This window comes from Bufo bufo, chromosome 2, assembly GCF_905171765.1.
Source record: "Bufo bufo chromosome 2, aBufBuf1.1, whole genome shotgun sequence".
NCBI lineage: Eukaryota > Metazoa > Chordata > Amphibia > Anura > Bufonidae > Bufo > Bufo bufo.
The window spans coordinates 243917434-243932261 of record NC_053390.1 but is presented as its reverse complement, the minus strand read 5'-3'; the positions used below and the strand labels follow the sequence as shown (position 1 = coordinate 243932261).

The 14828-nt window shown below is 41.5% G+C and overlaps 1 protein-coding gene across 1 annotated transcript in view; it reads left to right on the top strand.

The window, feature by feature from the left end:
- LOC120988670 overlaps positions 1 to 14828 on the top strand; it is a 90471-nt gene that overhangs the window by 62343 nt on the left and 13300 nt on the right. The window contains exons 3-4 of the mRNA XM_040416297.1: positions 4810 to 4864; positions 5695 to 5800. Of these exons, the coding sequence (XP_040272231.1) occupies positions 4810 to 4864; positions 5695 to 5800 (161 nt within the window). The remainder of the gene's footprint in view (positions 1 to 4809; positions 4865 to 5694; positions 5801 to 14828) is intronic.

The following is a 14828-nucleotide window of genomic DNA, read 5'->3' as shown; positions in this document are numbered from 1 at the left end:
TGGGCGCCCCGGAAGGTTTTCAATATCCTTATGGATCTTCGGCAGGCAGTAGAAAATTGGAAGTCTACCTAATGTTCCCGTAATGTAATTATATTCCTGTGCAGTCAGAATGTTTTGTTGAAAACCTTTATCACAATAATTGGTCAAAACCAACTTGAATTCGCTTGTTGGATCCTTCTTTATTTTTTTATAAGTGGATTGGTCAGACAGCTGAGACAGGCATTCTTCATTATATTTATCTTTACCCCAAATAACAATAGCGCGCCCCTTATCGGCCGGGCGAATTACAATGTTCTGTTCTTCCTGCAATTCTCTTATGGCCTTAATCTCGGCGTTGGTTAGATTGTTCCTATCAGATCTTTTTGGTTTGATCTTGTTTAGACCTATTTCAATGTTTTTTTGAAAGGCAGATATCTCTGGACTGATCTCTGCTCTCGGAAACTTTTTTGATTTGATCTTTAAGTGAGTGTGTGTGAAGGGATCTACCTTCTCCGTGTCTGTGCTAATTGGATTCTTCAAAAAATATTTTTTGTGGGGGCAAATTTTAATCCCTTATTTAATAAGGTGATTTGTGCAGGTGTGAGAATTATTTGACTCAGATTAACAATATTACTCTGGTCTGTATTTAATAGTGTCTCTTGTGCTCTGGTTTTCCTCTTACCTCGTCGTGTTTTCTTAATTTTATGGGATATTCCCTGTGATAGTGTCTCTGACTGACTGTCTGTTAAATAATTGTCTTGAACATTGTGTGAGCGTGAGTCCTGTTTCTCTGCATGTGTCCTCTGGTATGTCGATTTCTTCTGTTCCAATGGTGGAGTTCTGTGCCTCAGATTGTATGGTGGTCTGTAAGGTATTGGTGTTTGTTTTTCGTGATCTGGTGATTGTGATCGTCTGCGTCTGATTCTGGGTGGGTGGTGAGGCGGGGTTTGGTCTAAAAAAGAATTCTGCGCCAAGGTTTCAAATCTATTTTGGGTTGGTACGCTATATCTGTTATCTGTTATGGTCCTCATATTCTCCTAACATCTGTACGTTGCTTTTTGTTTTCGGCACTTCATTTGTTGATCTTATTTCATTTGGTTTTACTTTTGATATATATTTGTGCTTTTTCATTTTTTGGGTAATTATTTCTTGCTCTGTTTTATCAAAACTTTTACACAGTCTTTCTTGCCAAATTTCGAAGATCTGATCTTTTGGAAACTGGTCTATTTTATTTTTCAGTTTTGTAATCTGTTCTGACAGGTTATCCAAAATCTCAGATCTACGTTTAATAATCAATTCGACTAATACACGTGACTGTGTGGATAAAAATTCTTCCCACTCTTTGTTAAATGCCTCTCCTGATAAATCCTGTGCTGGTGATTTGGTTAATTGCAAACCCTTTGGGATCTTATTGAATGCCAAATACTGTTTCAAGGAGCGTATTTCCCAGAACTGTCTCAGCTGTTTTTGCATTAGATTTTCCAAATCCCTGAACGTGTCAGAGACAGACGTCTCGCCACCCGATCCCATGATGTCATCATCAATGACATCAAATATGAAGGCCTCTGCTTTTTGCCTTTTATTCTCCATGTGGTTCCATATGTCCATGGCTGTGAGAAAAAGGAGCTAAATTTCCACTTAGGTGAAAAAGGGAATAAAACTTAGTAAATATATTGGAAATAGCTCACTAGTCCCACAACCATAAGAGGTGCACAATCTGATGAATTCACCCTTCAAATTGTATAACTGTCAATGTAGGATTGGCACACTCAAAACATGCGGAGCCCCACGGAGTTGAAACAATTTATTATAACTACGTTTGATAAAATATGATAAAATACAATAAAATACATAAAATAAATTAAACAATGGTAGTAGTTTTGTAATATTCGAATCAACTTATTGCAGACAAAGTATCCTGGATGTTCTCAATAGTGGATGGGTCTGCAATGACACACAATAAATGCTTAACTGCAGATCCTAACAACAGGGTGTTGTCTTGCAAATAAAACGCACTCTAGGTCACTACAGTCCATATGTATACAAGTCACAAAATATTCAGAAGGACTGTTTGAATTCCAGGAGGTTGCATCAAACTCCGGTTATATTCATATGCAAGAAAAACGCACTGAGAGACTCTACATGCAGAAAAGCGCATACAGTGATTTCCTATGCAGGCACTATATTCCTATCTCTGTATATCTACAGTTTCTGCAATCCATGCATTCCAAGGTTGTTATAGGAGTTTTTCATAAGAATTTTCTGCATGCATTTATATTTGTATTTATATTTGTATGTGTTTTATTTGCAAGACAACACCCTGTTGTTAGGATCTGCAGTTAAGCATTTATTGTGTGTCATTGCAGACCCATCCACTATTGAGAACATCCAGGATACTTTTTCTGCAATAAGTTGATTCGAATATTACAAAACTACTACCATTGTTTAATTTATTTTATGTATTTTATTGTATTTTATCATATTTTATCAAACGTAGTTATAATAAATTGTTTCAACTCCGTGGGGCTCCGCATGTTTTGAGTGTGCCAATCCTACATTGACAGTTATACAATTTGAAGGGTGAATTCATCAGATTGTGCACCTCTTATGGTTGTGGGACTAGTGAGCCATTTCCAATATATTTACTAAGAATTTATTCCAAAACTGGTCAGGTATGCAGAAATTTTGCTTTATGTCACCATTTCCTGACACCCATAACTTTTTTACTTTTTCGTGTTTGAGGGCTTTTTTTTTGCTGGGTATGCTACATTTTAGTTGGTATCATTTTGGGATACATACAGCTTTTGGTAATTTTTTGGGGCATTAAGGTGAAAAAAAAAAATAGTATATGGTCAATCTCACACAAGCAGTCAGCTCTTGCTATTAAGACGTGGGACAGCCGTTCTTCATCATATTCTGTCCCTATATATTGTAGAACAGCTTTTCCCTGTCTCCCTGCCTTCTCAATAATGAAGGATGACTGCTCGCTCTCACGCTCTCATGCATTTTGTGGCGGCTGGTCAGTTATTCAACACGCCAGGGATACAGAACGATCATGCACTGTCAGCGCTCAATATGCTGACAGTGTAACAAGTGAAGTGACTGTGTATTAGATATATATTACAGTACATATGGTCATTTTAGGGATGTATATGAGGGAGCAGTGAGTGCAAATGAGCCCACCATCTTCACAGTTCAGTACTATACTGCACAGTGAAGACGTATATTCCCTCGTTTTAGAGAGGGACACTCCTAGAAATGTACACATTTGCTAAATAAAGTATGGCTAGTTTGACACCAGCGTCAGACATCTGGCAGGCTGCTCTGGCAGAGAGCAGCCTGCCAGAGTACTCGGGATCCAGCATAGTCAGAAAGTGCCTCCTGCCTACCGGACCCCATTGGCTAAAGTTGCTGCATGTTACGGTTTTTGTCTGGCTAAATACAGGCATATATGCCAGGGAGCGGATCGATCTCTGTCGGTTTCCATTATAGTCAATGGGGGCAGACGGCAGTTTCTGGCTAGACCGGATCCAGAGAACAGCCTGCTGGATGTCTCCTAACACTGGTGTGAAAGTAGCCTATATTAGAAAAACATTCCTTATCACTGTCCCTACACATTAGAAGAAAAAATAAACAAATGGCACTTACACTTGAGTGTTTGCTAAAAGATACCAGTCAGGGGAGCTGACAGATTCTCATCCGGATGGTTCTGTTATGCTGTATGGAAGAAACGTGCAGATAAAGGAAGGAATGGAGTCTCTTAAACCTAAACAAATTGTGAACTCAGTGTCCTACATTAGGAGATGAATTTGAAACTGAAAAGAGGAGAATGATCTAAAACATACTTTAGGGCATTTTTGCATGGTTTAGTATTCTTCATCAGTATTTGTAAGCCAAAGCCAGGAATTGGTCCAAATCAGAGTAGAGGCACACATCTTTCCAATATATTTTTCCCAGTAGGTTCCACTTCTGGTTATGGTTACAAACAGGGGTCTCTGTACAGCATTAAAACGAAGTTGTGGAATGAGTCGACTTTGGGTTTGGTTGCGAAGTACGATTCGCTCACCCCTAGTTACAATTACTGACCATGTGAAAGGGGCCTTTAACGAGGACCTTTCATTACTCCTGACATGCCTGTTTTAATAGCTCGATGCATTACCCATGTAATAACAATTCTGGAACAAGGGTACAGAGGGGTGATAACCAGTTGGGGGGTGTACCTGCACAGTCTGAAAATGACAGCACTGATTGGCTAGAGTGCGTCTGTGCAGGTACACCCCCCCAACTGGTTACCACCCCTCTGTACCCTTAGTGCAGACTGCTAGTAATTCATTCATAACTTCTAATTGAAATAATAAAGGGATGGCACAACATAGAGCCATAAGAATAGATGTTCCAGAATTGTTATTACACGGGGAAGGCATGTAGCTATTAATATAGGCATGTCAGGAGTGGTGACAGGAACTCTTTAAATCAACTTTGAACTACTTCAAGAGGGAAGAAATTAGAGTTTTTAAATTTAATGAATGTCCATGGGTGGCTCTCAAACATGATGTACCTGCAGGATGACCAAGTACCATTTCTGAACAAGAAGTGTGCTTAAAAAAAAAACAAAAACAAAAAACGTGCATACATGGAAAGTTTTGTCAGCACTTAAGTGAGAAGAACATGTAAGGAGAGTCCAGACGTTTGATAGAACTATGCTGTAGTATTTTCAAGTGTGAATCTAGTAGATACCTATTTTACATAGTGTAGAGGCGCATTAGATAAAGTTAGAAAAACATTGTAACATATACACTAATGTCACCTATTATATGTTGGGCCATTCAGGCAGAAGATATGTCACAAAAGAGAACACAGTGACAGCCAGATCGCCACACAAGTGGTAAGTATGATCTTCAAAATACAAGTAAAGTTGCATGTTTTCAGATACGCTTGTAGGTAAAGAAATGTGTTTTTTATGTTTCCAGTATTTGTGAATATAAATGTAATACATATGTGATTATGCCAGGCTGTATATATTCTGTAAAGAACAATAATTGTTATAGTGAGATAGAACTTTGACATGGTTGCTCTGAAGCTTAGGTAGAAAGACATGTAGTTGTACCTCTTCATTGGCCACATACAGTGCTACAGTATCTTATACTACATTGGGCCCCTGAAGAGTAAGAGCCGAGTTAATGCTACCTCTGCACTTTCTATAAATGCATAGTACCTACAGTGCCTTGTAAAGGTGGTGGAAAACCCCTTGATGTTTTTTCCTGGTTTCTTATCTTGTTTTTTGTTTTTTTAATTTTGCTGCTTCATTGAATTTTCAAAGTTTGGGATATATATTTTTATACACTTCTCCACAATTTTGTCTTTGACCTGTCTGGAGAACCCCTTGCTCCCTGAGTCCACAAAATGAGGACCATTTCGGAACAGGTGTTTTTATGCTCATATGAGACAGATCATATGACACTTTGCACTCTTCTAATTATGTGACATCGGAAGTTAATTCAATTTCAGACAATTTGGATTATTTTATCAGGTCCATTCCATAAAATCGAAATTAAAATCAATTTTAATTCCAAGTTGTAATGCAGCAAATCCGTAAAAAAACACCAAGGGGGTGAATAAGGCACTGCATTTCATTAGGTGTACATTAGCACATTCATGTTGATCAGACTATGCTGTTGTACCTACTATGATATTCTGCTATCTGTATTTAATTAGAATGGAATACAGAATACTGCCCTAGAAGTCAATGAACTTCAATTAGTTGTATCTGATGAAGACTTACAAAGCGCAGAGTTTGAAAATGCCAGTCATTTTGAAGGGGGTAAGTGTTTTCTCAGTTTATTTGTTCTTATTTTTTTATTTTCTTATCCTAAATATGAATCCTTTAGATAATATAGAAATATATTATATAAGTACATACATACAGTACAGACTAAAAGTTTGGACACACCTTCTCATTCAAAGAGTTTTCTTTATTTTCATGACTATGAAGGCATCAAAACTATGAATTAACACATGTGGAATTATATACATAACAAACAAGTGTGAAACTACTGAAAATATGTCATATTCTAGGTTCTTCAAAGTAGCCACCTTTTGCTTTTGATTACTGCTTTGCACACTCTTGGCATTCTCTTGATGAGCTTCAAGAGGTAGTCCCCTAAAATGGTCTTCCCAGAGATGCTTAGCACTTGTTGGCCCTTTTGCCTTCACTCTGCGGTCCAGCTCACCCGAAACCATCTCGATTGGGTTCAGGTCCGCTGACTGTGGAGGCCAGGTCATCTGGCGCAGCACCCCAGCACTCTCCTTCATGGTCAAATAGCCTTTACTTTCAAAGTTTTCCCAATTTTTCGGCTGACTGACTGACCTTCATTTCTTAAAGTTATGATGGCCACTCGTTTTTCTTTACTTAGCTGCTTTTTTCTTGCCATAATACAAATTCTAACAGTCTATTCAGTAGGACTATCAGCTGTGTATCCACCTGACTTCTCCTCAACGCCACTGATGGTCCCAACCCCATTTATAAGGCAAGAAATCCCACTTATTAAACGTGACAGGGCACACCTGTGAAGTGAAAACCATTTCAGGGGACTACCTCTTGAAGCTCATCAAGAGAATGCCAAGAGTGTGCAAAGCAGTAATCAAAGCAAAAGGTGGCTACTTTGAAGAACCTAGAATATGATATATTTTCAGTTGTTTCACACTTGTTTGTTATGTATATAATTCCACATGTGTTAATTCATAGTTTTGATGCCTTCAGTGTGAATCTACAATTTTCATAGTCATGAAAATAAAGAAAACTCTTTGAATGAGAAGGTGTCCAAACTTTTGGTCTGTACTGTATATATTTTGCTCCCAAATATGTATGCCAGAAAATCGCATTACAATTCGAGATAGCATTTCTATACAATGCCTACAATATTCAGATACTGTGTAATATTATACCCATATATTACCACCTTTTAATTCCCAAATATTACTTTCATACAATGCCAAAATAATAGTTTCATACAGTGTGCACCTAATGCCATTGTTAAAACTGTAATATAAGGGTTATTTGTAAATGCCCTAGTGCTCTGGGGCAATGAATGGAATAAAAAAAATTGAGTTCAAGGCAAGATCGTTTGTGGATGAAAGATCTTTCTTTAAAAGAGCGTTTTGAGAACGACCGTTTGCTCTTCCCCAGTGTCATTGACCGTGTATGACCAGTATTAACTAATTTAAAGAGTTACTGTACTTTCACATAGTTTAAAGGGGTTGTCCGAGTTATTTTTTTTATTCTTTCTATGTTCCTAACTGGGCAAATGTAACAGCTTTCCAATTAATTCACTTTATCTCCAGTGGCTGGTTTCTCAGATTTCACTCTGGGTCACATGACCTGTGATGTCAGCTTCTCTCCCTGCTCTGATAAAGGTCATTTACAAGCCTGTAAACGAGACGTCACTGTGCTGGCCACACCCCCCTTCACTGCCGTCTACTCTCTGCTAGGATTCTTAACCCCTTCAGCTGCACACACTGGGTAGCTCTGCAGGCAGTGAGGAGACAATGCTGGGCACTGGAGCTGACATACTAGAGAGAGCATTGCACAAGAAGGTAGGGGGAAGATCCTGTGTGTATTAGCAGTGTCATTATACAGCTTGGACTTGTAGTCCTACACATACAACATGCTGCAGTCTCCCAGCAGGCAGACATGTCACTCAAAGCAGCTCTTGTATTCACTCCCTTAGCAGAGCAGGGGGAGGGGCAGAGATTGTTTTTATTGCATGTAAACAAAGGGCCAGAAAAGAACCAGGGAAATGAGGAAATATATATATATTTTTTTGCATAAAACTTGCTTAGCTTAGTTATATATTGCTGCCCATCAGATTTTCAGTGCTATATATTTTTTTTCCATTACTCGGACAACCCCTTTAATAGAGAATGGTGTACATTTTTAAGTCACTTCATTTAAAAATATGCCCTAATTCACTTGAAAAAAAGCTGTAAAGTGATGGCCACTAGGGGTCTCACTTCCACCTAACTTGCAGTCCACTGCCTATTGTTAGGCAAGATCTGTCCCTGGTTACGGAGAATATGGCTGAGAGGAAGTAGGGGTGTGTCAGAGCTAGCTGAGATGGTGAGCCCAAAACTGCTGCTCCTAAACATCACAGGGACTCCTGCTTGTCTGTAACTGTGATTTCCCTCTCCTTATCTGTTTTGTGAGCACCAGAGCTGAAAACAAACGGAGTGGTAAATAGTAAGAGAATGGATGTTACGGTAGTACAGTACTATTGTCTGTAAAATAATTTTTAACCAGATTCAACAGTTTTTCAACCATCAACCTACTCCTGCCTAATTTATATTATTTGCTTGACTGGAATCAAATGGTCATATCTTTGAAAGGCCCTTACTGAAATTTTTAAGGGACTTTCACAACACTGTGGCCTTCTGCAGTGTGGACATTTAAAGGATACATTTATTAACATTAATCATCGACTCATCATGTTGTGATGTGTTTGCATTGTTCAGTGTTGTAACATGTGTTAGTAGAAAGATACACTTTTCCTGTTTATATACAGAGATGATCTACATACAAAAAGTTACACATTCAGACCTCAGATCAGATCCCAATCTGAATAACCCCCATTCAGATCTCAGATCACACCCCAATGTGAATGACCTCAGAGACCCCCATTCAGTCCCCCATGCTCTAAGCAGACAAAAAAAAACAACTTACCTCTCCTGCTCTGGACGCGGTCGCCACTCCTGTCATCTAGTTCTCTTCTTCTTCCTGCCATGTGCTGTGCTGTGACCCAATGCTCACGTCCTCACGCTGTGCACAGTCACCGCACAGCGAGTGGCCGAGGAGGACCAGGAAGTGGTGAGTACAGAGCCAGTGGAGCTCTGCATTCACCACTTGGGAGTCCTTCTGTACAAATGAGGGCTTCCACTGACATTCCCCCCCCCCCCCCACCTTATGGGTCGAAAAATATGATAACTTTATAAATACGTTTCATTACTAGTCTTGGGTTACAGCCTGTATTATCCAGAGCTGCATTCACTATTCTGCTGGATGCCTTTGAAACCAGTCAACAGTGAGCTGATTCTTCTGAAAATAAATTTTTCCTACATCCTACAGATTTAGGGCTCATACAGTTGGCTGTATGCTGTCCGCAAAAATACTGAATGCTATCCATTTTTTTGCGGATCCGCAAAAAAACGGATGGCATTCAGTATTTTTGCGGACACATGGACTTCAATGGGGCCATGTCCTGATTTTCACGGACAAGTATAGGACATGTTTCATTTGTTTCGCGGAACCGTGGAATAGAAAAGGGCTCCATAGAAGTGAAAGGGTCAGCATCTAATCCGCAAAAAAATGGATCTGCATTTTTGCGGATAGCATACAGCCGTCTGAATGAGCCCTTAGGGCCAGATTTATCATTACACTTACATCTTACTCCACTTTTACATATAGCCAAAGTCGCTTTTGGCTAAGTCAGATTTATTAATTCCACAGGATAGGAGAAGATAATAGGCGGCACTCACCCAGCAGTACATACAAAATTCCTTTATTTCATCCGGGATACAGGTAAGATGCCTGTCAGGCCATACAGGGGCGGACGGTCACCAAGCAGATGGCCTGAAGAAGCGCAGTCTTGCGCGAAACGGCCGTCGCCTCTGTGCATGCTTGATGACCGCCCGCCCCTGTATGCCCTGACAGGCATCTTACCTGTATCCCGGATGAAATAAAGGAATTTTGTATGTACTGCTGGGTGAGTGCCGACTATTATCTTCTCCTATCCTGTGGAATTTGTGGCTATTTGCTTTTTTGGCATTGCACCCAGAGTAGGCAACCGCGTAGAGCGCACTCTGCCTGGCGGCGCTGGCCGCCGCCTGCGCCCCACCCCCTACTTGTCATCCATCTGACATCATGTCCTTCTGTTTCTGTACTTGGCGGCCGGATGCGCTGCGATGAGTGCGAGCATGAGTTTGTTCACTTCGGGCAGAGAGAGCGGCACGCAGCTGACACACAGCTACGAGACCCTGGTGTATTTAAATCTCATTTAGGCTTTGTTTCAGAAAAGTTTCTCCTGGGATTCGAAATCACGACCTTTACACATCAGAGGCAAGGCATTTATACTCACAGCTATTAAAGCTGTATTACCAGTTGCTTAAAAGAAAAAAAAAAAAAAAAAAGACTTCTACTGTAGGTAACTTTGATACCTAGTGTACATCCATGCACATGTTAGCTGCCCCAACACACCCAGCTCTGCTACATCCATACAGTGTACTGGGGCAGCTGTCATGTGTATGGATGTACACTAAGTATCAAAGTTATCTACAGTAGAAGTCTTATATATATATATATTTTTTTTTAAGTAACTGTCTATACAGCTCTCATAGCTGAGAGGGTAAATGCCTTGCCCCTGATGTGTAAAGGTTGTGAGTTCGAATCCCAGGAGAAACTTTTCTGAAAGTGTTTTTTTTTTTTTTTAAATACTGGACTGCTACTTAACTTTTTTTTTTTAAGTAACTGGCTACACTGCTTTCATAGCTGTAACGGATCACCTGGCACCCCGACTGAGTACCTCCGTTGATGGATGCTCCTAGCGTTTTCCTGAGGTTTCCAAGCACTCTGGCAGACACCACAATCACCGAACCGAACCAGCATATAAATCCTCTTCAAGCATATGAATGCTGTAGACAGTTGAATTGGAAACCATACGAATAGGTTTACATCCTAGCAGTCAAACTGGGACAGCATGCAATAAATCCTCCCCCAAGAATGAGACGACACTTCACCTTGAGGGTTAAAACAGGAACTGACTTTATTTAGACATAGCACACCTACTTTAAACCACCCCAACAGCCTCATTTACATACAATAGGGCACATAGGACTATGGTACCAGGAAGGGTGGGGCCAGACAATAGCAAGGGCTGATGGGAGATTGAGGAGGGACAGAGCAGCTGGTTTAAACTGGTCTCCCAGTGTCCCTGCGACAACACCCTGCCGGGGAAACAATGGGACAGGAAAAAGGGGGAGGAGAAGAGGCACAGAACAGCTATGCCTGTAACATAGCAAACATTACAGCAAGAGCAAGATATATACAGTCCACAACACACAGCAATACAAAATACCACATGCCCAAATTGCATTCAAAGTACAAATTCACCAGGGGCCATAGTCAGTAGGTAGGAGGCGGGTAGCCAGGCCTCTCCAATGCCCAGTGGCGAGGCGGGTTCCGCCATAATAGCTGTGTGGGTAAATGCCTTGCCTCTGATGTGCAACGTTGTGAGTTTAAGTCCCAGGAGAAACTTTTCTGAAAGTGTTTGTTTTTTTTTTTTTTTTTAAATACCGGACTGTTACTTTACTGCCACGGGGGAGGGGGGGGGGGGGGGGGGTTTGGGCGCCATGATACTGGCACATGGAGGGGGGAGGAGAGAGGCACTTGATACTGGCACATTAGGGGGCAGGGGGAGAGGATGGCACTATGATATTAGCACATGGGGGGGGCAAGAAATGGACATGAATCATGAAGGGCAGAAATGTGAAATGAGGGGGGGCAAGAAATGGACATGAATGATGGGGGGGGGGCAAAGTGTACATTTGCTTCTGTTGACAAAAATCCTTGCACCGGCCCTGACTTCGGGCGCGCAATCCCGCGAGACCAGTGACCTCCAGAGGTGGGTCTCGCAGGATCACGCGCCAAAGACACATGATCTTGGCAAGAGCCAAGGCAATGTGGACCTGGAGCACAGCGAGGAGCAGAACCTGGTGAGCACCCCTGGCAACCGCACTCTGACAACCTGCACTAGGGTGTCAGAGGCTGCAGGACAGTGACTGGCAGCAGGGTGGCACACACTTGTGTACAGGGGTCAGGGCACACCTGCTGCTTGACTAGGGGCCATAGATTCTGACTGGCACAGGGTGCCCAGCAGTGGCACATGGAGCCTAATAGGTGGCACAGACTGTCTAAAGGGCTATGAATGGTACAGGGTGCAGGACAGTGCCAGACTGTCAGAGGGCACAAGGCAGCATACTGTTTTATGTTGCCCTGGTGGCACAGGATTTCAGACAGTGGCTGAATGGCACCTGGCAGTGAATAGGTGGCACTGCTCGTGTTTGGTGTGCCAACCTGCTGAACAGCGCAGAGTGATTGGCATCATTCGGATGGTACTAGGTGGCAGACAATGGCTGGATATTATATATACATGACCATAGTCAGACTGGCACAGGGTACACAACCATAGTTAAATGTTGCATGCAATAGGTGGCGGGAAAAGGGGTGTGGTCAATGGGCGGAGTCAAGGGGGCGGCAAAATTGGCTTTTGCCTAGGGTGGCAAAAATCCTTACACCAGCCCTGGTTGCACCACCTGTTTGGCAGCTCCATTTGATTACGTTTGTACCTCCGCACCTGTGTTGCTCGCAAAGGCTGCGGGGATCGACCAGGGGATTCAGGTTGTGCCACCCAGCCTCTTTACCTTTCAGATTTATTAATGGTCCTTTAATACCGTTATAAATGTGGTTTGACGGTAGCAGTTTATCCTTCAGTAAGCGGCTTTACAAAAGTCGCACGTCTTTACGAAAAAGTTACATGTTAAATTAAAAAGTTGCGTAAGATAAGCATGGTCCTCACTGGAGTGAACTGCGCAATTTTTTTCCGACTTTTTAAATAGTCGCAATAGTAAATCTGTCTAGAGATTCATTTACATAAGAAAACACGCCCACCTTCAGAAAACTGGCGAGCATAGCGCAGAGCCAAGTCGCAAATTTTTGTGCAGTTTTAGCTATTGCGCAAAAAATTGCGACTTTTTCACTTCATTATTTTGACTTGAGCTAATGATAAATCTGGCCTTTAGTGTACAGTGCTTAGATACATTACATGTTCCAGAAAACTTGAGGAAGCTCTTCCCAAATATTAAGTCAGCAAAGAATGCTAGGGAGTCTTAGCTCAGAGGTCTGTAGAACTGTGGATAAAGTTTTATATCAGAATAAACCTGTAATTCAGGATCCTCACATACGGGAAAAAAATGTATTTGCAAGGTGACTCAAGAAAACGTACCAGCTATAGAAACGAATGGGTGTGATTTATACAGTACTGTTTATAGATGCATTCTGATGACCTTGTACAAGATTAGGATGGGTGACTGTAGAAGTAGATAAAATAATTGTGTAAAGCTATTTAACAGTATTATTAGTGTAAAGGGGTTTTCAGTGAGGAAAATATTCATGACCTATCTTGATGACACCCTCCGCCGACCAGCTGTATGAAGAAGCCACTCTCTAGTGAGTGCCACAGTGCTGTTCATTGTCTAGCATCTGTGCTTAGTCTTGCAGACCAGGCCTTTTCTTGTGAATGGGACTGAGCTGTGCCTAGGCCATGTGACTGATGAACATGACATCACTGGTTTAGGAAGAAGCTGCAGTGCTTACTGGTACTGCGGCCTCTTCAAACAGCTGAACGGTAGGGTTGCTTGGAAATGGACTCCCACTGATAAGATATTGATGACCCATCCTGAGGATGGGCCGTCAACCTGAAACTCCCAGAAAACACCATTTAAACGTTTCAGTTGATGACGAAGGAGCTCTAGTGTTTAAAGGGTTTTCCAGGACATAGATATTTATGACCTATCCTCTGGATTGGTCATCAATATTAGACTGGCATGGGTCTGACACCCCGCCTATCAGCCATTTTGGGCAACTGCCAGCTGTGGACAGAGTCAGAAACAGAAGCCTCCATCCACAGTGTAGTTGCTGTGCAAGGGATAATGCAGCTCAGCTTCCATTCAAGTGAGTGGGAACTGAGCTGCAGTACGACCATATGGAAACTGCACAGTGGACCACTTTCTCCACTGTATAGTTTCTGGCATTGGTGGATGCCTGATAAAGCTGATTGGTGATATTGATATTGATGACTTATCTTGAGGATAAGTCCCAGAAAACCCATTTGATATCCTAATTCTCTTTGATTTTCTTATTTTCCTTCCAAAAATCAGTACACTATATGGCCAGAAGTACTGTATGTGGAAACCAGACCATCAATCCAATATGAGCTTGTTGGACATTCCATTCTAAAACAACGTGTATTTATATTGTTAAGCACCCCTTACAGTGTGTTTGTGGAATTTGTGCTCATTCAGCTAAAGGAGCATTTGTGAGGTCAGACACTAATATCGGATAAGAAGTTCTGGCCCACAATCTTTCGATGAGGTTGAGGTAGGGGCTCTATGTCGACCACTCAGTTTGCTTAACACCAAACATAGCACTGTACCATTAACCTATTTCCAAATTTTACACTGAACACTAGGCATTAATATATCGTAGATCTCTGGGCATCCACCAAATCCAGCAGCCCCACTCTGAGGCCTAGTTCACACTTCAGTGTTTGGTCAGTGATTTCCATTAATGATTGAGAGCCAAAGCCAGGTGTGGGTCAAAAACACAGAACAGGTACAAATCTTTCCAGTATATTTTATCTCTGTGTAGCTTTCCTGCCTGGCTTTGGCTCACAATCACTGATGGAAATCACTGAAGTGTGAACTAGGCCTGAGGTAGAGTGGTGTACTGCTTTGTGAGCAGCTTTTGCTCCTAGAAACCTCCACTTACAATAATAGAGCAGGACAGATGTAGCTGATCAGAAATTTCACAAAATGATTTGGGGCACAAGTGACATCATATCATTAGTGCCACGTTTAAAGTCACTGATCTCTTCATTATGACCTGTGCTACTACTGATGTTTGTCTATAAAGATTGCATGGGTGTGTGATTGTGTTTTTTTTTTTTTACACCCGTTTGTTTGTGGCTAAAACACATGAACCCAATAATTAGGAGAGATGTCCTCTTATCTTTGGCCATGAAGTG